General features: G+C 42.8%; 1 protein-coding gene across 1 annotated transcript; it reads left to right on the top strand.

Moving 5' to 3' along the window:
* Positions 1-27,182, top strand: LOC128438633 (transmembrane protein 132D). Its single transcript, XM_053421244.1, has 9 exons — positions 1-470; positions 5,406-6,273; positions 13,421-13,558; positions 18,124-18,316; positions 20,721-20,864; positions 24,651-24,856; positions 25,117-25,381; positions 25,600-25,791; positions 25,881-27,182. Exons 1-9 carry the CDS (start codon positions 365-367, stop codon positions 27,180-27,182), a joined length of 3,414 nt encoding a protein of 1,137 aa, XP_053277219.1. The 5' UTR covers positions 1-364.
* The last annotated feature ends 277 nt before the right edge of the window (positions 27,183-27,459 follow it).

Raw genomic sequence — 27,459 nt, forward strand, 5'->3', positions numbered from 1 at the left:
CGGAGGAGACGGAGGAGACGGACTCAGAGTGGGACTTGTTGAGATTATTTGCTTCGAAGGTGACATTGATCGAAACTGAAGATCATCGGTAACGCAGCTTCGGCTCAATATCCCCTCATCTTCTGACCGGACGCGGTCTCCAGGAGAGACGTCCCCAGACCCGTTACGCACAACTTTTACGCACAGCCGACGAACGGATCTCGATGCGAGGTCCATGTCACTTTCAGCTGGGACTACGCTACGATTTATACCCCCCACAGGTGTGATTATGTTAATAAGTGTGCGAACTGCATAAATGGATGAAACGATGCGCTCCACGCTCTGCTGAAACAAGACCTGAACCTCACGGACACTGGGAACTTGCATGGAAGGGCAGCGAGCAGCGCCCGGTGCCAAAATGAGCCTTTACTGGCAGAGCTGGAGGATCTTACAGATAGTGTTGGCAACAATTACAGCAGCTCTTACACAAGGTAAGTGACCTGGAACTAATTGGATGAGCGTTTTGATTCTTAAAAAAAAAAATCAAATCTAAAATACACACGTGAAACGCAGCCTAAGCCCAAAGTGCAGGGAATTAACCTGAAGCCTCGCGGTGACCACACTCGATTTAATGATGACAGTCAAAAACCAATGCTCTATTAGAATAGACTGTTTGTGTTGTGCACATGTTACTGAGGGGAGGTGGGCCCCTGTCTCTTAGCAAAGCAATGCCAGCAGTAGAACAGCCTCCTCTCGAAAGTCTAAATAATACATACATGTCCTCATTTGTGCCACAAACTTACATCTTAATCCACAGTGATACAGTATTCCAGAGAGGCTAACATGAGCATCTTGCTCACCGCAGCGAAGGGGTGTCACAGCCCTGAGTGGGATATTAAACATTTAGGATGAAATTGTTGAGGGGTAAAAGACTTGATGGGTTTACATTACAACTTGAGCTGTGCCTTTATATGCTCAGCGCTTTTCCTCTCTCTGGGAATACATTTTGTCCCCTTATGGATGACTGCTCGAAAGCCAGGGAACCCAATTTTCACACAAGAAGCAGACAATCTAAACTCCCAACTTTGATAATGGCAACAGAAGAGGGGAAGAAAGCACATCACAGGGCATTTACTGAAAAGCCTATATCTGCCTCATAGATGGCTATTTCCAGGGAATGCATGCCGGCTGATTTGTGTGGATAAAGAGATGAGTAAAATTGGAAAATTGTGATAAAACAGATTTTTTTTTTAAAGCAGATTTAAGAGTCTCATTGGACATAGCAATCACTGCATGAGCTTAAGCCTCACTCAATCTCTCTCTCTCTCTCTCTCTCTCTCTCTCTCTCTCTCTCTCGCTCTCCTTATTATCTCCACCCTCTCACCAGAGAACATTACATATATGATCATGATGATACTGTGATCTCTCCTCAGGTTGTGTAAAACACTTACTTAAGTATGTGAGGCGAGGATATAATGCTGCCAAATCCACTCAACAAGACAATTTTTGCAAATTAGAATTATAAATTGTATTTTAATTTATATCCTGGATGTAGTTAGGCCTGTGTTGCAGGTCTGTTGTTGTCACGTAATGCAAATTCTTGGTCACAGAACATAAATACAGTAACAGTGCATAGTTTGGAAAACCCTATATCTTACATATTTTGGTTGAATTTCACATTTGAGAGCACAGTTTCAGGAATATGAACTCACATCTTTGTGACTTTTGATTTAATTGGGTAACACATTTGTCCAATTAGCCGCCTGCAGCGGACATGACATGCATGTCTCCCAGAACTTTTTGAATTAGATTTTCTCCAAATTTCTAGTCGCACTTTGATTATCAATTGCTACCTAATTCCTAAGCATAGTTAAAAAACACAGTTTCCCTTCCCAGGCGACTGCAAAGTGTTTCAGCGTCTCACAGATGACATAAATACAAATCTTTGCGTCTAAGGACTTACTCATCGACAAGCTGTCAGATCCTAATGAGACCGTACCTGTTTCGCTATAAAGGTGCTGGAAAGGTCAGCCAGTTAAAAGATAGTAACAAACAGGGCTGACGTCAGATTAAGAAAACGCTGTTTGCCACAGGTGTTGTAAGCATCTTGCCCGTTCCTAACACTTTATTTTTTTAAGTGTTATAATCAGGGTGTTGCTATAAATGGGCCCAATATTTGATCCAAAAGGCGACATGAAAGAGAAACTTTGAGGCACAAACACGTCTTTTATAATCTCTCAGTCACAGATTAAAATGCAGACATCCATTGTTGTCGTCTGCGGTGCTGTTGGGAGTTGAGTCACTTCTGCATCTGCTTTGCACATATGGCAGGAGTCATTACTGCACATTAAAATTCACAATGGTATCTCCAGCTTTCTGCCTTTTTAATAGAATAATAGAGAGATTGATTACAAATGAAGGAACCACGTTGAAAGAGCAATGCACTGAAAAGAAGTTAGCTGACATGCTAGTGAAGACGGGTTAATGCTGGGCCTCGAGACAAACCATAGGATGAAATGTCGCTCGTTAGACAGAGCAGTGTTTTTTATTAAAACTGGTAATGGGGAACATTACTATTGAAATGAAAATGTAAGACTAAAGCCCAAAGTAAACGCTGTCGTTGCTCACACAGAACTAATCTCAGTTTGGTTTCCCTTTCTGAAATTGAACTTGCTTCATATGAGTGACTCCACTAAAAACAAACAGAGCTGAGGGATAGTGTCAACATGAAAAGCTCTGTCACACACAGTCACAGGAAATCCATGTTTAGGTGAATTTTCTGTTTTCAGCAAAAGATGGATTGTGATGGAACACAACTCTGCAGTCTGATCAGATTCAAGGAGAGTTTTTCAGCTGGAAACGTGAACTAAGCACCGATTAACAACAGTTGATTTCAACCCTTGCATTAAATGAGGACTAAACATAAACCATAGAGAAAAAGAATAAATCAAAGCAACAGCGTGGGGTAGTGAACATGTCAGTGTGCAGGACGGCGATGGGTGAAGCATGAGCAAGGCAACACTGATGCTTTCTGACTCGGCCAAGAAGGAAGAGAAGCTGAGGCTCTTCAATGAGTGATTTGAGAGGCGGGAACAGCTGCTGCCGTGGATGGCTCTCATGTTTTATCAGTTGAGGGCAGGACCAGTGAAGTGGAGTTTTGTTTACATTGGCTACTTGTTAAATCAAAAATATTGGCAAAGGAAACACTGGCAAAGAAGAACTCTCTCTAAAAACTGCAAAAAATAAAATCTTAAGCAAACAATTCCTGCAGTGTCTGGCATCATGTTCACCAATGTGTGTGCTGTGTATGCCTCATTTAAATCGGTTTCCTTTGGGTCGTGTGGAATGAGAAGCATGTGAAATAACAAGAGGAGCACAGATGATCCATCAAACACAACTGTAAAGGGATGGGTTTTCGTGTGCAGCACTTTGTTTCCACGCTGGCACTGCGCTCTCCCCGCTGGAGTCACTGAGCCAGTTTATATTCACTCCAGCCAGAGCCGCTGCCAGCTCTGGTATTAAACAGCACATCTGTCACTATGGCCACCGGTAGGCTAAGCCAGGACAAACCCCGGCTCCCGGCTCCAGTGTCTGCCTCATGCGGCGTGTGTCGCCCACTCAGAGAACATGACTGACACTCTCGTCTGTGAGTGAAGGGAGTGGAGGGGGGAGATCGATGGTGTTGGGTTAGGATTGTGACACTTACAGTATAGTCGTTGCTGTGCGAGCTGTCGGAGCATCCTGACGGGCTCTTTGAATGGGTGCGCGCGTGAGGATGAAGGAGCAGAGGAGGGCGAGATAAACAAGAGGCCTGTCAAATGCCAGCAGCCATGAAGGGCGTCGTGAATGGCCTCTTTTTATTATGATTTTACAAATGCATCTTACTCCGCTCTATCAATCTAGATGTGATCTCTCCGACGCCATAGAGTAGAGGATCATTTGCCACTGTATTTGTTTTTCACCGTGCAGTGCTTTGCTTGGTGCAGTTTATAATCTCCAGAGTAAACACCAGTGTTTTTGTCCTTAATTCACCAAGTAGGGCAATTAGCCACCAGATAAACAGTGCGCGCCTAGGTCAGCGACTATAATCTTCATAATTCTATCAAAATGGATGTTTAATGAGGACACATGACGGCCGAGTGACCTCTGCCTCCGCTCATTTCCATCAGGGGCAAACACTCATCATCAAGCTCTTAAACCAGATCAGGGAATATTTATGCTCTGGGCTTGTTCTTACTCACTCATGTAAAAAAAGGTAATTCTTTGCACGTGTGTTTAACACTCAGCCTGTAATCCTTTAAAACATTATACAGGCAATGTGAAGTAGCGACACAAATAATAATACTAACTGGTATAAAATACTCAAGATGCATTTCTGTTTTAATTAGCTTTGTTTGTTTTAATCAGAATGTTGCGTCCATATCTTCTGCCTCACACCATGATGTACTCGACTCATCTTTTTTAATATGGTGGATCTGCAAGGCATTCAATTCACATCCTGCTGACAGTCTGAAAAGCCATTTTAATCCCTCTAGTCAACCTTGTGCCAGATGTATCAGATCCCACCTTTTCCGCCCATATACAGAAAGCTGATCATCCATGTGAGAGAGATGAAACTGGGGCAGCGGAGGAGAAATGGGGAAAAACAACATGGCTGCAAATATTTTTCAATGAAACTTTTTGAATTACTTGATTTACTTACAGTATTTTTAATAACCACAAACACGTCTTCAAAAGCAAAGAATATTAGCAAATGAGGTAGTAGTTTTTCTTTTCATGACATGACTTTCTACATCACTTTAATATAATTGTATTATAGTATTAAGTTTTGTAATTTTTCTTTTGATGATTGGTGGAGGTGTAGAGGAATGGACGGTCTTTTTTATTCTTTGTCAATACAGTTTTTAAATAGTCAGACAGACAGCTTAAGCCTGCAGCATGTTCATGAAGGTGAACTTTGCCATATGCAGTGAAAAACAGTTGTGCCTCTTTATCAGGGATTTATTAATGTGTACGTCTGTGGCTCACAGTACAAATTCCATTGAGAGATTAAGATTGAAACTGGGGTGCACCATTAAACAACACCGGAACATGTAAAATCCGCAGAGTTCCCCCGTTGGTCCGTGCAAGCAGAAGCTGCTGTGGCAGAAGCAAAAACACTCCTAAGCTTCTCTTGTTGTAATTTACATTATTTCGGACTTTGTGATCTGTTAAAGGGATTTTAAGGTTAAGCTCAGAGGCCTTTTAGTGCAATACTTTGATTCCCCACTCAGTTGATCATTTGACCTAAGATAACTTTTAAACCCAAGTGTTAGTTCCTGGGATAATATTTTACTGTCACATTTGACGGAAAGGTGACGGCCTTACTTCTGTTTTTGTTTCACGTACAATTCTAAGCCGAGACATTTTCCGTTCTTTCCTTTCAGATTTGAGCAGTAAAGAGCTGACCGACAGGAAGAGCCCAGTGCCTTTCCCCGTCTACTTGCCAGTCAACTACGACGTGCAAGACGCTGACTACCTCTTCCTGAAGGAGGCCGGCCAGGACTTCATGAGGAACTCCAGCATGCAGAGTCACACGCAGCCCTTTGTTATTTTAAGAGCCAGCCGCCAGCCAGCTGTCAAAGCGAGCTATGGCACCATGTCCACCGAGCAGCTTGTGCCTCTGGATCTGGTTCAGTCTGTGCAGCTCTTCGACGCTCCAGAGGTCTTCACCTTTAACTGGAGAATCCAGGCCTTTGCACTGACGCCCCGGGTTTTCTCCTCCAAGCCCAAAGTGCGGGTGCTCTTCTATGTCGCAGGGAGGGATTGGGACAGGGGGGATGGAGCTGTGGATGAGTTACCGTGTGTGACAGTGTACGCTTTCTGGCAGACCCAGGAGGTCAGGGCCTCTTGTGCCCTTGGGGGCGAGAGGGGAACCTGCATCGCCGAGCTGGCTCCTTCTCTTGGCTGGTTTGCTCCGGGGTCAGAGGGCACCAGCAGGGAGAGGCAGGACCCATCCACTGGGAACCCTGTGGAGTTGTACTACCAGGCTCAGCCTAAAGTCAGAGGGAAATGTTATTCTGTGGATGGAAGTCGCTCACAGCAGCAGGCCGAGTATGTTCCTGTCACTCCCATGCAGAGGATTGGCAGTGTACGACTTCTGCAGGTGCCTAAAGGGATGGCAACACTCTCTCGCCTCAAGCTTGGCAACGCCATTGTCATACGGACGTCCTCCAAACCCCTGAAGACGACCGATATCGCCACGTTCTACATACTCATGGCCAGCTCTGCTCAGCTGACTAACTTCACACTCAGGTAAGATTGTGTTTTCTTTTGTCTCACCATTTCAAAACGTCAGAGCAGTAAATGGTCTGTATTCATAAAGATCTTTTCCAGTTTTGAAGACCACTCAAAGAGCTTGACATTACAGTTTTGCCATCTATCTGCAGCACTTTTTCTTTGAGAAGGGGGAATTTGGGGGCTCAGTATCTTGCCCAAGGACACTTCGGCATGCGGAATGGGGAAGATTGGGATCAAACCGCCGGCCCCTGTGGCAGGAATTCAACATGGGGAAATGTACGATAACAGTCCTCGTTTCAAATCCTTGCACAAATCCCTCTCCAGCCGAAGAAATAAGGGAATATTAGAGGAAATTAGATTGAGGATGGATTATGGCATTTTTTTGAAAATATTACAGAGGTTAACTGTCTCTCTGGGAAGTGGGTTGGATTATTTGATTTAGAGCTGAAAACAAGAACATTAAGGACTGTTTGAAGCGCGCTAGTCACCAAGGTTGACATGGATCAAATAAAAATCACGTGCTGCCTGTGACTCTGTGATTCTCGGGAGCTGTATTCACACCTGTGTTTCTCTGCTATTGAATGAATGAAGATCATGGGTAATACTGGTATAGGTCAATTTAATTGAAGGCTCCCCTCTGGACATGCAGAATATTACTGTTTGAATAAAGATGAGCACATTTGTAGAACCAATCTAAAGCAATCTTTTTTCTCTGGAGGTCTCTGTGACATCTTTGGTAATAAAAAAAGACGCATATCATGTGACCACTCAAGTACACTGAGTTTGTGCATGCCGGGGTAAACAGACATTCCTCGAATAATAGCTTGTCTGCTTCAAACTGTTTTATAATTGAAAAATGCAGAATTTAACTGCACAATAGCTGTCAGCAGAAACAGGAGGATTATCCATGTTGGGTTCTACACTGGTAGCCGAGGATAATGCTGGTTGTTTTTCTTACGGATGGGGGGTCAGTGGATAGGAGCCTGACGAATCGACAAAGACTATGTTGCGAACAAAAATATCAAATCAGCAAGTGGTTGTGAGGGTCTGGACATCAGCCTCTCCAAACATGAAAAAGTTTCTTCCCTTTTTTTCAAGGTGAAATGATGAAACATGAGGGATTGGCAGCTCAAAGGCGGATTTGAATTAAAGGCTCGAGCAGTTTGGTTTTCATGGTCATCAGCAGCGAAATATCTTTTGCTATTGGACAGCAAATAGAAGCGTGTTGCAGTGTCGCTGGATTTGTCCATGTAAGCTGTCAGAGTAGACAAGTACAGATTTATACTAACTTGATTAGATCTGACTTTTCTATTATTATTATTATTATTATTATTATTATTATTATTATTATTATTATTATTATTATTATTATTATCATCATTATTATTATAGATACTATCTGCTTTGCTCTCCGCCAGTGAAAAATGAACTGTCAGAAGGAGGGAAATACATTTTTCTCACAGTTATATACTGAGGAGATTTTGATCATGACAAAGGCATGTCATAAATCTGTCTTTTACGTGTGGTTTGCTATCACATCATGTGATAAATGATTTTGGTGTTTGCTGTGTTTTTTGGGTGACGTCCAGTGAGTTGTCCTGACTTAAGGAAACAAGAAAACAGACCAGGAACAAGAAAGACCTTGAAGGCAGCTCACACAACTGTTCCTTTACAATTGTCACAGCCTGTCTCTGGGGTTTGAGAAACTCTGTGGTACGCAATCAATACTTTATGAAAAATAAATAATACGTGACTCACTCCGGCCTTGACTCGCTCATACATGCTTCAGTGGAGGTGAGCGGGTGAGGAGGTGATTCCTTTTTCACCTGTTCCCACATTCATCCACTCAGACAGTCCTGAAATGCTGCAGTAGCTGAATATTGATTGGGTGGACAGCTATGCATGGATGCACTTGTCCTTCTCGTCCAATTTCAGAGTTTGTAGTTTGTCAGAATTTCTCCTCAGGTTTCTGGTGCTGTAAAGGAAACAGAGGGAGACAGAGCTGAAGGTTTTTTTTCCGTCGGGGAAACATTAACTTGCGTCCAGGTGTTTTAAAGGTTTAGATTATTGGTTTCATTTTGTTATCCTCGCCGGACCAATGAAGCCAGAAAAGAAATCCTGATTTCCCCTCTTCATTCTGTCGCTTTTAATCATTCCTGCTTTAATTAATTTACTCAGTCTCTCATGTTTAGGAGTCCGATAGCAGAAATGTCACTTCCTCTTTCCTCTGTTTCTTCTTTTCCCTTTCCTTTTCTGTCCATCCCTCTCTCTTCCTATTATTTTACTCTTTTTTATTTTTGTCATCTGCCCCCCCCTTTCCTCCTTTTCATTTCCTTTTCTCTCCTTCCACACTATTGCTCTCCTCATAGCAATGTTTTCTGGGTTGGAAGATATTGGAAGACACTTTGTGGTAGTTAACCTTGTATGATGGGCAGTTCTATTTATCTAGTATATACTGGTGACTGTTTCTAACTCCCCTCCCAGCTTATTAACACATTACCAGGCGCTGTGCATCCCCTCTTCAACAGCTGTCTGTGTGCTTCATCACTGTCTGAATGTCCCATTAAAGCTTTGCTTAATACTCTCATCAGCATGATAAACCTGTTATTGATGTCCATAGCTGGAGCAGAGGGACATACAAATTTAAGGTCGATTGAGAAAAGACAAGCCATACCTGTCCGCTCCGGCAAAATGAAGCTGTCGTACTCAGTGACAGTTTGATAAAGGTCATATTGTATAACCATCATCCCAATAGCCACGTAGAGGGCATTTATTAGTGTACGACCAGCCATTATGACCATACATTGTTTTTGACTGCATTCTAAAGGCAGTTAGAAGTCAACTATGAGCCAGTTTGTCTTGTTCCATGAGTTTTATTTAGAGGTAGCATGTGGCGATAAATAAACTTGAACCTCTGTATCAACAGGACGCCGTGCCAGTGAGCGTTTCAACCAGGGAGCCCAATCACTCATCTGTGTGACAAATAGGACTTTTACATCCTCTGTTAGTGCCGCGGTGCCTGCCATTTGGCAGGATTGTTGCATGAGCATCTCCCCAGCTCCCTAAACCGCTCCATAAGTACGATAAGCACGTTGCCAATGGCTCGCCATCAGACTGGCTAAACGATGGACATTTGACTGCATAATTAACGATTGCATCTGTTTCAGATTGCACTGGGGTTCAGTGGTGGTACTGGGCCCCTCAGCGCTGCATTCTCTGAGCCAAAGATGGGAACACAAATTATATCAGGGAAGTAATTACAAACCCTATGTAGCATCCTGATAGCAGCCGTGGTGATGAAATGCATCTGGGCCATGCTGTCTCACTCACACAGAGGATACAATCTCTCTTCTAGGACTTTGATCAAACTGTGTCTGTGTTTTATTCTATTATTTATTCAGTTTTTTGAATTGGTCTCTTTCTTTTACTTTCCTTTGTTGGTCATAGCTCTGTGATCTTTCAAAAAGTGTAAAGAAAACTTCATTCCACAAATAAGTAAGGGAAGGGAGCTGACTGATAAAGGTCACAAGGTCTGCTTTGAGTGTATTTGACAGTGTGTGTATCTATTTGTGTGCCAGTTTGCGTCTGGTGGCATTTTTATGTACGTGCATGTGTGTGTGTGAGTGAATTCAGTGTATGTAAAAGGTGAACAATAGTGCCACTTATGCCTTGCGTGGTCAGAAGTGAGATGGATGGCAGGTGCAGGACCTGAGAGCTGCTGTTCTCACACACTGTCAGCTTCAGTCTCCACAGCCATCCATCTTCCCTGCCCCGGTTCCTCCCCCTGCCTGCTGCCTCCTCGGGGCCTGCTAACCAAGGCCGGGGACACCAGTTCTTGTTCCCAACCACTCAAAGACAAACACCTCTTCCAGTCACATGGGATATTTTTTTTTTTACGCAAGGGGAGCTGAGAGAAAGAAAAAAAACAAGGGCTGAAGATAAGTCTCCTTGTTAGTGTCACTTTTTATTAGGTAAACCCCTCACCACTCAGCTCAATACACATAGGCGTTTCATCACAGCAGGCCATGTTGTTCAGAGGCCATTACTAGATTAACAGTCCTCCTAGGTTTTCTCATTACTACATTGAGTATGCCATCATGCCTACCTCATTGATTATGCCGGATTAAAGTTTCTCCAAATTGAAAGAAAATAATCGCACTGCACTTACAATTCTCCACAGGCGTTGTCAGTGCTGCAATTAAACACAAAAAATGGGAAATGAAATGTTGGGACAACACGGTAATGCATTGGTTAGCACTGATGCCTCACAGCAAGAGGGGACTCGGTTCAGCCGGGGTCTTTCTGTGGTAAGTTTTCACCTTCTCCCCGTGTCTGCTTTGGTTTTCTCCAGGTGCTCTGGCTTCCTCCTACAGTCTGAAGACTCACAATCTGGAGTTAGCTAATTTGGAGACCTCAAATAAGATGAACGGTTATCAAGATATGTGTTCCAAATACACACGCAGACAGACAGACAGACAGACAGACATACATTTGTGGAATCAGTTGGTAGATATGTTTCTTCATCTTCTTGCTGAGTGGTTTATGAGACGACGATAATGTCTGAACAGTTACTGGAAACAGAAAGAGTTAACTTATAGCTCTGGCCAAATATAATCAAACCCACCTACTAGCAGCTCTTAAAGTTAGTTAAGTAACATTTTTTAATTTATAGAAAAACCGAGGTGTAAAGACGACACTTGGAGGGTCTGTAGAAACGGAAACAATTATTTAGTGGCTGTATTGTATTGTTCCTCCTGGTTCTTGCCTCGGATTTCATTATAATTAGAAAGTTGTAGCCAGTTCACATTAAAACCAAAGCGTAAGTTTCTCTCTGCTCATTTAGCCCAGGCTGCGTGTTTGTCCCCGTGTGTTGGGTTGGCTCCTCTGCCTCCTGGGAGCCCTCTGACTGATAACACTGGACTGGCTTCACCTTTCTGCTCTCTCATATCATGCACAGCACATAGGGAAGATACAAACACAAAGACCATGCAGCACCCACACATTTTGGATCCTTTATCTGATTTATTTTGGTGAGAAGTAAAGAATTAGTTAGTTCAGTGTGTGTCTTCTGATCCGCATCTCTCACAGCCACCTATTGTTGGTAGTAAAGATGGCAGAGTGAGAGGTCAGAGGGTTTAATATAACTACTGCAGTGGGTCGCAGAAGTGACAGTGGATCGTCCGATGCAGAGAAAGTGATTCGATTCCCAGCTCTTCCATCTTATGCGCCGAAGAGTCCTTGTGCAAAATAATGACCTCCAAATTTGTCCAGACGCCTGTGCTAGCAGTGTTAAAAAAGTGTTCACTGTATGCGATCATGATCAAACCGGGAGTTTTTAATTTTCCAGACCAGCCAGGGTACCAGATGCTATCACCTTTGAGCCCTATGCTGCCTGGCTTAACCTGTGTTAATCAGATAAACCAGCGTCGGTGGTGTGCGGCTGGAATTGAAGCAGACAGTCTTCCAGGTCATGATGGCACAAGATTAAATCCACTATTATAAAAAAAAGTCACCGCTGACCTGTAGCCGGAGATCTTTGACTGTTTTTCAAGGTGTCACAATTGACAAATCTATCAACTCTGAGAAAGTAAAAAATATATAAATGCTTTATTCATGCCCTGCGACTTTAAAGGCACTGGTTTGTGTTAGACAGAGTGGAATTTATAGCACGGACATCCATGCCAAGATCTGTGGCCACTCGAGACCTCTGGTTACATGCAGGATAGATGTTGTCACCCAAACTTACAAAATGTGCACACAACACTCATGAAGAGGTTATCTTGCATATTTTCAATTAAATATTGATGCCAGTAGATCGTTTTGTTTAATTGTGCTGAAAAGGGAGCAGTGTTCCCCCTCCTGTTGCCTGAGGAGTCCAAACCAACCCCAGCCCAGCGCTGAGCACAGCTCATCATCAGATTGCTGTTGCTCCTATTATAGACTACACCTCCTCAGAGGCTCGTAATGCACTTTGTTTTTATCTCAAAGATTCAGCGATAAAACGCACAGCTTTGCATGCAGATGAAAACCAGAGACAGGAAAATGTTTCTCTGAACTGTTTATTGGAGCTTTGAGTATATAAAAGAAGGAGCAGTACATAGACTGACTGGTATTGCTGCAGCAGAAGACTGGAACCTCTTTGCATCTCTTCATGCTACATCTGACATGAATGCAATTCTTGTACAAGAATATTTCATTAACATCTGGCGTACTGCAAGCTGCTAACGCTGGGAATGCCCAGTGGGAAGGTCTGAACATGCACGTACACAATACTTGACATCTGCAAATTAGGCACTAAGGAAACGAGAGCTCTTTTAGTACAGTTTAAATAATGAGTGCACATAAGAATGAACAGAGAGAGCAATGTTTTTGTAATGCAAAGGGGTAGAGGGGGATTTAAAGGGCAGTAAATCATTGATCATTGACATTTTCTGTTATCTCTACCATGTTTTGCTTGCTTTATGTAAATAATGAATGATATCCATATTGTTTTATATATATTCTATCATGGATAATATATGACAATCTCATTGAAACTGCCTTTTATTTGAAGTCCTGGTTTAATTGAAATTACCTGAGTGCTACGCCCTTAATGATGGCTGTTCTTTATTATGGATGGCAAGATGCTGATCAGGTTATATGTCTGTACACTGGACTTTATTTGGACTGCCCGACTTTCACTTGATCTTATTTATTCTGATATTTGTTTTCCATCTTGTGTATTTATATGCTATATACTTGGTATTATTTATATGGTTATACTCGGCTGCAAATTTTATTGAAACTTTCAGATGTTTAATGATGCTTAATGACGCTTGCGGTTCCAGTTCTTGGTTTCTCTAGCCTACTGTGTTCAGGACTCCTCTCACCTCATTTTTTGTACTATATGTCCATGTTCTTTTATGTCTTACGTGTTGTTCTTCCCTGCTGAAGTCACAAATATCCCTTTGGGGACAAATATAGTTGAAGCTGAAGTTTAAGATATCAAATTTGACAGATCCTGTCGGAGGAAACTGCATTGTCACAAAAAAATGAAGATGTAGAGATTTATTTTAATATATATTCACTTTATATGTTTACATTTTGGAAGTATTCATTGTCTTGTCATGGGACATTTGAACTTCACCACATCCTTGACCTTTTTGTTTTTGACTTTTCACAGAGCGACAGTTGAGAAAGGTGTGACCTTTCGAACAGCAACACCCAGTAACACTTTACTGTGGGACATCACTCTGGATATGGGTACAGATGGAACCGTCGCTGTTATTTGTCAGAGGAAGGCTCCCATACTTGGAAAGAGGCAAGTGTGTCTAACCAGCCTGTGTGTTCTACCTTTCTGTGTCTCCTTTGTTATCACCGAGAAATTGATTATTGAATCTAAATTGCTATTGCTTGAATGAATAGATAATACTCTCAAGGCCCAGAGTCTCACTGTCTAAGTTAAACTTTTTGTAATGCAAATCCTGCAAAACATTTCAGTATCTGTCTCTGCACCTGTGGAAAGAAATCAATCAATCAATCAAATTTTATTTGTATAGCCCATATTCACAAATTACAATTCATCTCATAGGGCTTTAACAGGGTGTGGCATCCTCTGTCCTTAACCCTCAGCAAGAGTAAGGAAAAACTACTAAAAACCCTTTTAACAGGGTAAAAATATGTAGAAACCTCAGAGAGAGCCACATGTGAGGGATCCCTCTCCCAGGACGGACAGAAGTGCAATAGATGCCACGTGCAGGAAAACATCATCAATAATCAAAGTCTCTAGCAGCATTTGATGAGGGTAGACATCCCGAAGGACAACCCCAACATGACATGCCAAGCAGTCCCGCTGCAAGCACAGTCCATGCTCAGCAACCATCTAGACCACGATCCACCATCCAGACCAGACGCCACTCCAGTCCTCAGTCACCGTCCACCGCCGCCCACCAGGACCCATCACAAGCCACCACCGCGGTCCTGGTCCACCGCCCGTGCCCAATGCCAACACGACACAGGGTCCGCCACCAGCACCACGATCAGCCCAGAATCCGCCACAATGGATCCACCACCGCGACCCCCGGTGTACGATCCACAAACCGCAATCCATGGTGCGGCCACAGAGGCCCTGGATCTGCGGGTGATAAAGCAAAGGGATTCCGGGGAAGGGGGATAGGGATGGAGAAGAAAGACAACGTGTCTGCACTGTGAAAACCACACACTCCTCATAGGACATCCCGATGTACCCTCTCAGCACAGGTTGGCTGCAGGTGCTCTAAAAAAAATGCCCCTTGTAAACAATGATGGCTTCCCCCGTCTTTCATTCCCCACTTCCTAAAGTGCTGCCGTGTGCATGTCCATGAATTCCTAACATGCAGTAAAACATTGAGCCTGATTTAAAAGCTGCAAGCCAGGGAGGTCGCTACAGCAGAACTATAGTGAGCCATCTTCAAACATAACACTTGTCCATTCAATCTCTGCTCTTAAAAATTCCGCTTGCACCATAACCTTAATTGATGGGAATTCACCCTTTCCCTATCAAGCAGCTCATTTCAAATGTGATGCTGATGCCGCATGAAAAATTTGAATTATCAGAGTTATTACAATTCATCCTGAAGCAGATCTGAATATCAGTACTGAATCTAATGGCTATCCAACAAATAGCTGTGGAGATGTTTTACAATAAAACCCCAAATGTCAACAGATGAATACTGAAGGAACGGGCAGGGGATCACTGATCAAGTCCTGACCCTAAAAGACCATGTATGGATATTGATAAGTGTTTCTGTTTGTAAGTTGTGGACTTATAGACGGGCATTTCCAAGCTGCTAGCGTGGCTGACAAGTCATCTAGATGAACTAATTGAAAGATACGGAATTAAAACCAGAGTCATACACAAGTCCATTTGCAAACGCGCATCCACAAAGCTCAATACGGGACCCGACCCTTCACTCTACCTACAAGTCAAATTCGGACCCACCTGGACCCGTTAACATCCAACCCGTCACCCATGATTAAACCTTCTACATACACAGACACTCACATCAAATGGTGAAGAGTTGTGTTCTGGGAAAAGCATCTTTGAATTGTCCCACCACCTGTTCTCCTGCAGCGATCAGAGTGTTTCCTAGTCTGGTGTTGGTAGGGACAGTTGAGCCCAAGTGAAGGGGTCAAATTTGCACATGAGGCTTATTTAGATGTTTCAAACATTCTGCCCGTTATATCACTTTTTTGCGGGCTACCCGACCCTTTGCACAACTCTAATCCAAATATCTTGAATGCATCCTATATTCAGCAGAAAACCATCAATATCGGTAATATTCACTTGATTTGATCCTCTGAGATTGAACTCAAACTGTGAGATTATATCTGTTTTGTAGTGCAGCTCCAAGGAGTGCTTGTAAAGCTAAAGCCCTAATCTGTGTTTGAGTGCCTGGCATAGCTGGAGAAGAGCAAGTGTACACAGCCAACTTTCCCAAGAAGGAAAATGAACAATATGAGGAGACAATAGCATTTGCTGAACTCCAGTACAGAGATACATTTTAACATCTTGAAGTTAATGTGGCTCAGACTCCAGAGTTCATACAATAGACACAGCCGACTGTAGACAGAGCACTGACCTTATCTGTGCTCATCATTATTGCTTTGACCTCATTATGCTGTTTTCCCCGTTTCCTGGTGCATGGATTATGACATTGTTTATAACAATTTCTGTGGGGTTCAACATATTTTTCCATTTATTTTTGTCATTTTGGATAATCCTCTCTAAAATGTCATGAAACTAACGGGACCCCCGCAGAGAGCCTCTACTGTCACATCACTGTGGGGATTTCTCTGACTTTTTGTCTTCATGGCTTTAGTGAGCACTAAAAGTATTTGCCGTAACTGTACATTAAAGCCCTTTTTATCCTTTCTGGCAGCGGCTTGGTTTTGGATCTTAATATTAAAGCACTGCCTCTCGCAGACAGACCCACGGCTGTAAACAAATGGTTGAAGCGTCAGTCCCCTGAAAGCTTCACAAAACTGGCTGCGGGTGTAAATAGCATGGCAACATCCTTTTATCTTATGGATATCTGTGTTAATGCATACTTAAAGGGATATAAGTGTGCTTATGTGAGCCTTATCGAGCCTATCTTGTTTTGATTCTTGACCAGAATTCCATTATTATCTTTTAATCTCAGGTCTCTCAGCAATATGCTAAGATTATTCAATTACACAAAATATCCGTCCTTTCCTCTAATAAGGGCAGATATGAGAGTGGGGTGTAGAGAATTACTTGTTTGCTTTGTTGTTGAGTCTGAACCTTATTGGAGGATTAACAAAATATGATTTGCAGTTTCTCCTGTTGTTGTTGCTTTAATGCACAAAGGCAGCCGGCACACAGCCCTATAGAGGTCATTTAAATTCAGGATGCCGGTCCAACTGTGTCTGCACAGCGCTGACACAAATATATATAACATGTACACACCGGCAGCAGTGGGTGTGATAATGTCCATGTGGGTACAGAATGTGCATTCTTACTGTGTTTTGTGCACCTATATATCTTTCCTCCTGTTAAGCACAGAGCCAAGAAAATAAAACCAAGGATACTAACTTGGGAGAGGCCAAGGGAGAGTATATTGAATCCATGACTAGGACACTCTATTGCTGTGAGGTCATTAAAGGTTACAAAGCCTTCAACTTTTTGGTGCATGCAGAGCGCCTCTGTCCTCAGACCACCTTTTATTCTTTATACACTTATCAGTAGCAGCAACTCCGGCAAAAGGCCAGAAGAGAGAAATTCATATCTATTCCTTTTTTTTAAGTTCAATTCTTGAAAATGCCTAGAGATGCAAAGCTCTCCACAAATTCAAAAAAAAAAAAAAAAAAAGGAGGGAGGGGGGGATTTGGGTCTTGTCGCAACTACTGGGGATCACGGCGCTCTCCAACAAATCTCTGTCTCACTACCCAAGGGGCAGAATTCATAACATCGCACTATGAATTTTGAGCCGGATATCTCCGAACCTCCAGTCGCTGCAAAGTCTTCTAGTATTTATCAAACGAAACGTCTAACATCCTAATGCAAAGCGTGACTTCATCAAAATCTTTAAAAAGAGAAAAGACAGCTCTCCAGGATCCATGAGCATCGAGAGCAGTGAGCACCACAGGCTGAAGTGAAGGGGGCTACACTGCCGCAGAGTCACGTGGCCTCTTTCTAGACACAATTATCTCTACAGGGCCTTAAAGAGAGGGAAGAAAACCTGAGACTCCAATGGAGAAGTAATCGTATAAAGTACCATTGGCTGTGAAGGAGAGGTTGTGTGTTCCTGCTGTTATTGTGCAAAGTGAAGGTGATGAAAGAATCACGGAAGCACCAAACTGCCAAAAAACACAAAAAAATGCAGCATCCCACCGCTTTCACAAAATAAAACACAATGCATAATATGTTTTACAATTTGTCTTGTCAAATATTATCTTGCTTTTTCTTTATCACCTCCACCAAGGAGTTAGTGTTTTATTTGCGTTAGTTTGTCTACTGGTGAGTTAGTAGGATTACACAAAAACTAAAGGATAGATTAACAAAAAGGAAAAGGGGAAAGGGGAAAGGATACAACATAGGTCAGAAAAGCCTGCATTACATTTGGGTGTGGATGTGGATTAATGGACAGATCCAGGGTTTGTTTTTCCTTTTCTTTCATTGCAACATGGCCATTTAAAAAACCAGGCATGTTTAAGGGGCTGATATTTTACATATTTGGTGGAGGTATGGCACTCTACTGAGTGCCATTCTAGTTTTTATACATAATTTGTCTCAACAGGAACTGTGTAGCCTATACTGTATCTATATATGTGTTTGTGTTCTAGTGTTTTTCGTCTAACTACTCGTGCTCTCTGTTCCCCACCCAGGCTTGAGAGCAGCCTGCTGGAGGTGCTTCAGATGGATTTTGAGGTTGAGGAGCTGAGCAGTCCTCTCGACAGTCAGGTGATTGTATGGAAACTGGAGCTGCCGTCCCTGACCCAAAACCTAACCAAGACCGAAGGAGCCATGAGAATCTATACCACTCAGAGAGACTTTGTCGGCTTGGCTCCTCTCGTGATGGTGAGTTCGCTGACAGCCTCCACGTCACACCTGATCATTACCAAAAAACCTGGCAGGGATGTTACAGACAGCAGCGTTTCCGATAATGCTTGGACCGTATCCTTTGAGCGTTGATGCATGAAAATATCATAGAATGCACTTTGCCGTGATCCATTCCTGTCTGGTTTGCATATGCAGACGGCTCGGTATGCTTGGGATTGTTTAGCAAATGGGTTCTATTTTGAGCAGAGAGTGACCTTGTGTTGTTGACTGTCAGCGAGCTGATGTCTCTCCTCTGTGTTGTTCTGCTCTGTTCTGGCGTGCAATATGTGGTCATCGTCTTCGACAAACAGTTGCTTCATGTGGTGCTATTTTGGTGCAGCAGGCCTCTTTATCATGCTACCTCTATAATTAATCCACGATATAATAAATATGGAACATTACAGAAGAGTTTACACTGCGCTGAATTACAGCGTCCAATCTGTCATATCTGTCACCTGGGACAGTGACTTCCTTATCCAGCGTTGTTTGAGAATGACACATGACAACTTGTCATGTAATACACTAGCACTGCCCTCTCCCATGTCTCTTAATTTGTCTAACCGCATATTATTAATAATTTATGTAAATTTTGTCAGATTAAGGTTAGTAATGACTGGACTTTAGGTTATGGCGACGTTTGGGCATTAGTTTTCTCACATCTCACGGAGCTAAATGCTGCATTTCCATCACAATGCTGCTGGATTGCTTGAAGTTATAAGGGTTTACCACAGTGTCCTGACTTGAGAATTGGAAATGGTTCATCTCCTTTGTGGATTAGAAGATGACCTCAGGCTAAGGGCCTAACATGCAGACATTGGATGGTTGACTCGAAGGAACATTAGCATTGACTGATCCTGCTACTGCTGCCACTCAATACTTCTACATGATAGCGGGAAGCCTCGCTGACACAACCTTCAGATCAGTGTTTTTTCAACTATATTGTAATGACAGCTGAAAAAAAATAAAACGATGTTCATTTGTTTCAGCTTCATTTAAAGCAGTTAACAGTCGAGGGACACGTATCCATCTGCTTCATTTTCATCCTCGGAGCGGCCAAGTGTCTCTTTAAATTTGATTTAACTGATCATTCACATAACTTGACCGGGCTGTGCTCCGCTGCTCTCACACTGATCTACACACACACGTACACACACAATGTTAAATCATTTCAACTTCATTGGAAACTGTGTGTTTCTACAGCGGAGGACACGTATCCATCTGCTTCATTTATAGGCTTTGATTATTCATGCATGCATACAAATGGTTCGCTGTACACACATACACATAAAGACACACACACAAACACAGACAGACACACACACACGCATATACACACTCACACACACACACACACACACACACACACACACACACACACACACACACACACACACACACACACACACACACACACACACACACACACACACACACACACACACACACACACACACACACACACACACATAACATTGCCTTACACTGATTTCCTGGAGACTTTCACTAACCTCAACCGTGGTTACTAACCCTTACCTTAACCAAAACCTAATCTTACCTTAACCTAAACAGAAACCTAAAGTTAAAGCTAAACCTAAACCTAACCTTAAAACAAGTCTTCACCTTAATTCTCAATAATTGACATCATGTGGAATTTTTGTCCCCAGAAGGAAGATAAGTCCCCATATTGTTGGGACCCAAACACACACACACACACACACAAATGCAGCGAGATACCCGGTACATTAGAAATAGACTGCTTTATCCAAATCACTGCATAACTTTTTTTTCTTTCGTTAACCTGTTCAAATACATGAGCTCACATACTGACAACCTAACGATGACGTAAGGTGCTAGCCTCACCATCCTGAGCCTTTTGCGTTCAGTATCTCTCTCACACGAACTGGATTTCTGAGTGGATAATGGAAGCCAAAGATGGAGCTGCACCACCTGCTATACCTGCCATAGCTGCCCTCTTTAATAATACATTGAGCAGTATGGAACAGGCTGTACTGTATAGGCATAGATATGTGCAGAGATTAATCCTTGTCTGTGTCCCTGTCGTTAGTTATTTGGCCGTGTTTGAACTGATATGACATTCCTTTGAGGGCCGTACCAGTGCAGCAAACTCCAAGCTTAGCTCTCCCTCACATGTGGTGACCTGATCATCACCCTGTGTAAACCCTGCTCCCGTCACCAACCTCCCATGGGGGAAGCGTTTGGGGCAAACAGGATTACTGAGTAACTGATTCCTAAACACAAAAGCCTTTAGATGTCTGGTAATACCACCGCATAAGATGTCGAATCAAATGTAATATAATAATTGTATGAGGTTTGTTATATTTTGTTACTCAGACTGTGGTTTATGTTCCTTGTCGCTCTGCAGGACACAGAGATCCTGAACACAGCCGTGTTGACTGGAAAGAAGGTGGTGATGCCTGTGAGGATAGTAGCTGTGGAGGAGGATGGAGTCATCACTGATGTGTCGGACTACACAGACTGCAGCTCCAGTGATGAAGATGTTCTCAAGGTAAGATATTTCCTCCTCTATCTTACATAGTACTAGATAGTGTACAATGAATGATAGCTTTCTGATTCTTTATTTCTACATTTCAAATATTCCAAATGCAGTTGTTATTATGTAGCAGATAAGGCTCAAGTCTATTTGTGAAAAAAGGACGCTGACAAGGTAAGAGGTGAAATTGCTTTTAAAGATTTTTTTCTACACCTTTTATTCAACATTAAATAGCTTTCTCTGTAGTGGTAATATGTAAAAAAAAATTCAATCACCTCTAGTAATTGGCTACCTGGGAACAAAAATGGGTTTAACAGTAACGAACAGAAAAATTGGAGATATACGTCTTTGTCTGCCAATGCCGGTGCTAAGGTGAGAGAGAGAAATGTGGAGCAGAGGATAAAAAGCTGCTCCGTGGAGCCAACGTGGGTCTCATGTGTGATGGTGAGGACAGATGCGGACAAATAAGTTGTGCCAAAGTCACCTCTGATCCCCGTCTCTTTTCCACACAGTAAAACAAACTATTAGTTGGGCTCTGACAACATCGTCCATTCATCTTCAAGACAATCAACAGCCACTGCATTAAATTGCTCACCCCATGGTCCGCCCGCGTGCGCCCATCCTATGACTTGTCCCTTTATCCTGTGAACCTGAGCACGGCTGACTGCCAAAAGCCGGCTTTGTTTACTGATGAAATTGAAAGTGAGGCCCCTGGCCCCTGAGGTCTGGGGCTGTGAATGTATTTACTCAAGGCTAAAGTGGGATTGTAAACAAAGAATAGAGACATGCAGTGGACTCCAGCTCTCTAATATATTTTTTTCTGCTGGTCAAATATGTCCCAAAGCAGGTTCAGCAAACAATTGGATGTCTTGGCTAATAAATGTAACATTTTGTGCAGTGTTTTGTGTTACTCCATGAGCAGATCCAGAGGTCTATACATACAGTAGGTGCCAATGTTTTAAGTGCAGATGGGCGTCAGTTATAAGAAAAGCAGGATTATGTGAGGATGTCAAGAGGCCAGCTGTGAACTAAATCAATCTTTTCAACCCTGTGTTGGAGCCAACTTTGCTGTTGTTCTAAGCTTACTGTAGCTCAGTGTATTTGCTGACCAGATAGCAGCTTCAGTCACAAATATACCCTTTAATCTTCTTAGTCTAACAGCTTGACTCAGATATCTTTTCTCTTCTGGTGTGCCTGAAGAGTATCAAATCTGCTTGTGATAGTGGGGGTCAGGATTTATCCAGAATGAGCAGCTCATGTGGCAAAACAAAAGCAAAACAAAGTCTAATCTTTCACGATGGAAAGGTTTTCCTATTTGCATGGATTACGGATGGATTTAGAATTAGGGATGAGCAAAACATACAACAATAATACATTTATTTATTTGACAAAATAAAACCATATTGTCATTACCTTTGAGATTTTGTGGTTTCAATATGAGTCACGATTCTAGAGGGAGTTGTAATTTCTGTATTTTTTGACAATAATGTGATGGGGGTCTGTACCAAAGCAGAAGGACATGATTTGTCAGCCGGGAATCTCTGTAGCAGCACAATGCTTCATTCATAATAGTAAGATGTGACACATTTAACCTCAATCTACAATTTGCAGCTTCTGAGATTTGGATATTGCACTTGATCAAATTACAATACCGATATATGTACAAGTGTGTCTATGTAGTTGGTCAATCAGGACTTTTAATGAAGAGGCGATTTGAATGAATTGCATTAAAGATTGAGTAAGTAGTTATAATCCAGTAGGTCAAATTCAGTAACTGTCAGCTAGGTGTCCATTCTTAAAAATGTTTGTATTCTGTGTTTCTACACAAGCCTTGCTCTGTACATTGGAACTGGCTTGGACAGATCAACACAATCAGGAACAAAGGATTTAGTGCACAGGACAGTGGAAAGAAGAGGGGGAGATGGAGAATGAGGGCAGTGGAGGTTAGAATGGGCTTGCCGGCAATGGTGGCGATGTTAAGGCCAGTGTTAGTGTGTCAGTGCTGCCTTTGGGGCATTACTAAGGATGTTACACTGTTTCTGCTTGTCGAATGGGTTACATTAGTTTCACTATGTTCTATTGAGGCAATATGTCAGTATTGTCAACTAATGTTTGTGATGCAATAACAGGTATCAGTGTCATTTCTATGTGTCTGGTAACATAAAGTATAATGTAACAAAAATACATGTTGTTGGTGAGATAGTTGTATGGTTGCTAGCAAGCAATCACGTCATTTCTACATGTTAGCTTTGTAGCAGCAACAGTTTGCTGTCCAGCTGTTTGTTCTATATAATGGTATTTGATTGTGTAAAGAAAAATTAAATTGTTATATAGCCACAAAGACCACCAAAATAAAGTGGACTTATTTAGCTGGATGCTGAATTTAAGTCAAACTACTCTGCTGCATTTGGATGCAGTGTTTGTGCGCATGGCTTTTTTTGATTTGCGTTTGGAGGCTTGAACTTAATTTTCCCCTCAGTAACACAAAAGCTGTATTTATTCTGAACACTCTCAGCTTTATTAAATGTCTGCCTCTTTTTAAAACTATACCCAATAATGAAAGTCAAATCCCCTTTTAAATAAATATCCTTTTTGACATCCAAAACACTGAGGGATATTCCTGGCAGCAGAGATAGATTTTAAACAGGATGAGGGGATGGATGGCACGTTAACACGGGATTCTTTTTCAACTAATGCTTGAGAATATTATTTAAACATTACTCGTGTTAAGTTCAGTGGAGATCCTGGAATATGCTTCTGTGAAATAAGGGAAATGTTGTAGATCATGGATGACAGTTTGTCTGCATGGTATTAAATGCGACTTCGCTTTAACTAAATCAGACCTTCACCGTCTCATGTTCCATGTTTGCATTAGAAATTTTCCATAGCAACAACTGTTCCAGGGCCTAAGTGCCACATTTTGTAAATCTGCTGTTGGATATAAATCAAGCACAGAATTATCAGTGCAGAAAGCTCAGGGCATCTCAGTTAACAGCAAGGATGACACATAGTGATGAAGTCATTTCAAAGCCAAAGCTGTGGTCATGGGTGCATGATGACTGAGGCTCAGATGCGAATGATGACACAAGACCCTCTCAAAAATAGCTTGTCACTGGGACAGCACATCCTCTAGCCAACAGTTGCAAATAAGAGCGGGGGATCTATTTGCTATTTGAATTCCTCCTCTGGCTATCTGTCAAAGTCACCATTTTTCTTCCTTCTGCTCCCCTGTGCACTTCCACAGGCTGGTGACTGAATTCTAAATGCTGCGTTAATTATCCAATTTGTTCAGAGCAGTGGCCAATGAAAATCTCCTGACTCGTGTCTCAAAATTTCCATGAGATCTTTCAGCAGTTGCCCAAACTTGCCAAGGTCACTTTTGGAATTACAGTGTAATGTATGCACTTGGCTGTGAAGGACTGATATTCAGCGCTGCACCACATGATATTTTTGATTAACATAAAATTGCAATGCTAGTTTTCCTAAAGCTTCGGACCGGTGATCATCGCAGTAGTTTATTACAGCCATCTGACATTACTATGGTAACACACGCAGTGCAGAACTGCCTCCAGGCCATTTGTTGTTGTAAGAATGGTCTATTCGTTAAAATAGTGACTTTTATGAGATATCAGATTATTCTCTGTCATTGGTTAGATGAGTAACAACTCCTTCATTGACAACCATCTCAGCCTGAGTTTGATATGGACTGTTTATATGAGCGTACATATAAAATAACTTTGATATTATCATAGAAATTAAAATGATAAGATATTCATTTAGCTTTTATCTCTTCCTTTCCAGGTGTCGGACAGGTGCGACTATGTTTTCCTGAATGGCAAAGAGACAAAGGGCAAAGTGAAGATGATGGTGAACTTTACCTACAGCTACCTGAGTGCTCAGCTGGAAATGAACGTGTGGATGCCCCAACTCCCCCTCCAGATTGAGGTGTCGGACACAGAGTTGAGCCAGATCAAAAGCTGGAGGGTACCAATACTAACCTCTAAAAGGTGAGACACACAAACAAACAAAGTGTTTAACGCAAAAACTGTGCTTATTTATGTTCTAGATGGGATTTCTAGAAGCGTACTTCAAAATCATATCTCTCAAAGGGTTTAGGGTTTTTATTCCATTACATAATGTATTGTTATATCTCAATGTGATCCAATCAAGCAAAGAGACAGGATTAAGTGATTGAAGAATACCAGGTCAAATCCTTTGCTGTGTGACAGGTGTGACCTGCATGTGTGTTTCTGTGTTCATGTCCCAGACCTGGCTGGAGCAGTGAAGAAGAAGACAGGAAGGGGAAGGGCTGCATGCTGCAGTATCAGCACGCACTGGTGCGGGTGCTAACTCATTTCGTGGCAGAGCAGGCGGACCCTCGGGATCCTAAGGCCTATTTCCTGGGCTCTGATTGGCAGGTGGATGTCACGAGGCTGGTTCGATACTTCATGAAGGTGGAAGACCCTCGAGTGGCAAAGCTGCAGGCTGGAAGAGTGCTGTCGGGACGGGATCTTGGGACCACCACCATCCAGGTAATAATCTGAACTGCTGCTTGGATTAACATTAGCCAAAATAGACTGTTACCATTGTCCTAACAATAAGCAATTCAGTCCCTGGATTAGATTAGAAAAGAAGTATGATTTAGGTTTGACAATGACATGAATTTAACTTAACTGAACAGGTTCTGACAAGAAGATGCAGTGTGAGGCATCCTAATTAATTTGTGGTATCTGATATTATTCTGTGACAGGTGTTTTCTCCACTGTCTGGCACAATTTTGGCGAAGACAACTATCAAGGTTGTGGATGACAAAGTGACCATTACAGAGTTGGGGGTCCAGCTGGTTACAGGCCTCTCCATGACTTTACAGCTCAGTACAGGAAGCAACAGGGCCATCCTGGCTACCACAAAAACACAGGAGGTTCTACAGAGACCCAAACAGGTAACAGTCTTCAGAGATTTAAACATTTTAGAAACAAGGATTAGATTCAAAGCAGTATTCCAATTTCTGCCATTTTTCTGCTCTTTCAGGAAGCATTGGTCAGTGCCTGGGTGCAGTTCAGTGATGGCAGCCAGACACCTCTTGATGTTTATGATCCTGCATACTACAGAGTGACGGTGACATCCCTGAATCAGGGCGTGGTGTCTGTGCAGGGCACACCTCCGACTGTGGTGGCAGAGGGAGAGGGCGAGGGAGTTCTGGTCAGACTAGAAATGTCCATCTGTGAGGCTTGCCAGAAGTCCAAACGCAAAAGCACTGTAGCGGTTGGCAACGGCAGCCTGAAGATCAAATTTCAGGGAAATAGCGGACGGTCAACCAACAGCAATACCAGCAGCTTCGAGAGTAGCACTGTTAGCAGAAAGGAAAACGGCAGCGACTATGGAAATGATGGAGAAGAGGACGACAGTGAGAAGAAACAGAGGAAGCAATCTCCACCACGCAGCTCAACCTCAGAAAGAGAGGAGAGCGCCATGCAAAAGATCACTACCACCATCAAATCTATAGAAAGAATCTTCATAACAAGTGGCAGCCTTGGAGGAGTGGGTAAGACCAGCAATTCAGGAAACCCCAGCAGTCCTACCACGGTGATAAATGTCAGCATGATGAGCATCCCCGGTGACGGCAGCAAAGGATATGGCTCAGACAACGTGATAGTGGAGGATATGAGCAGTGTTAGCTTTACTAGCACTGTGAAAGCCCCTGGGAACCTGGTAAACTACAACAACTTCCCCACCAAGGTGGAGGAGACAGCAGAGGTAGAAATTGGTGGTGAAGAAATGTTGGCAAACAGGCCTCTCACAGACTTGGAGATTGGCATGTACGCTCTTTTGGGCGTCTTTTGCCTCGCTATCCTGGTGTTCTTGGTAAACTGTATTTCACACGTTGTTAAGTTCAGACACAAGAAGCCTCCCTCTCATACCCATGAGCCAACAGGGCACAGGCATGACTGGGTATGGCTCGGCACAGACGCTGAGCTGGTGATGAGTGTGCCAGGTAGCCCTGTGCAGCAAGACTCCCAGACTACCACCACCGTGATAGACATTGGGCCTGATAAGACCACCTCTCTGTCCAGGAGGTCCAGTTGCTTGGCCTCTGTTACAGACTCTCCCCCTGGTTGTGTGGGCTCCCTCAGGAGCAAACCTATGCACACCGAGTCACTCCACTCGCCGACCAGCAAGAGAAAGAGAGTCCAGTTCACCACCTTCTCCACAATGGAACGCCAGCATTCACCACCCAGGGAGAACGGCTATGGCATCCACTGGGTTGGCAAGGAGAACAGTTTTGAGGAGGAACCCCATGTGCCCATCACAGAGCCTGGGGACCGGTTATAATACAGAACCTGATCAGACCTCACATGTACAGTATACAGTGCCTTGCATAAGTATTCACCCCCCTTGGACTTTTTCCCATTATGTACTGTTACTAACTGGAATTCAAATAGACTTAAATAAACTTTTTCCCGTTTGATCAACAAAACATGCATAGTACTTTGGAGGTGCAAAATAAATTTTATTGTGACACAAACAATAATGAGAACAAAAAAGTTGACATCTGTTGGGTGCATAAGTATTCACCCCCCTGTGTCAATACTTGGTAGAACCCCCTTTC

Source organism: Pleuronectes platessa, chromosome 4, assembly GCF_947347685.1.
Source record: "Pleuronectes platessa chromosome 4, fPlePla1.1, whole genome shotgun sequence".
In the NCBI taxonomy this organism is placed as follows: domain Eukaryota; kingdom Metazoa; phylum Chordata; class Actinopteri; order Pleuronectiformes; family Pleuronectidae; genus Pleuronectes; species Pleuronectes platessa.

Coding starts and splice junctions, on each gene's coding strand:
- LOC128438633 (XM_053421244.1), top strand. CDS start 365: ATGGAAGGGCAGCGAGCAGCGCCCGGTGCCAAAATGAGCCTTTACTGG. Junction 471..5,405: donor TACAGCAGCTCTTACACAAG/GTAAGTGACCTG, acceptor CTTTCCTTTCAG/ATTTGAGCAGTAAAGAGCTG. Junction 18,317..20,720: donor GCTTGGCTCCTCTCGTGATG/GTGAGTTCGCTG, acceptor GTCGCTCTGCAG/GACACAGAGATCCTGAACAC.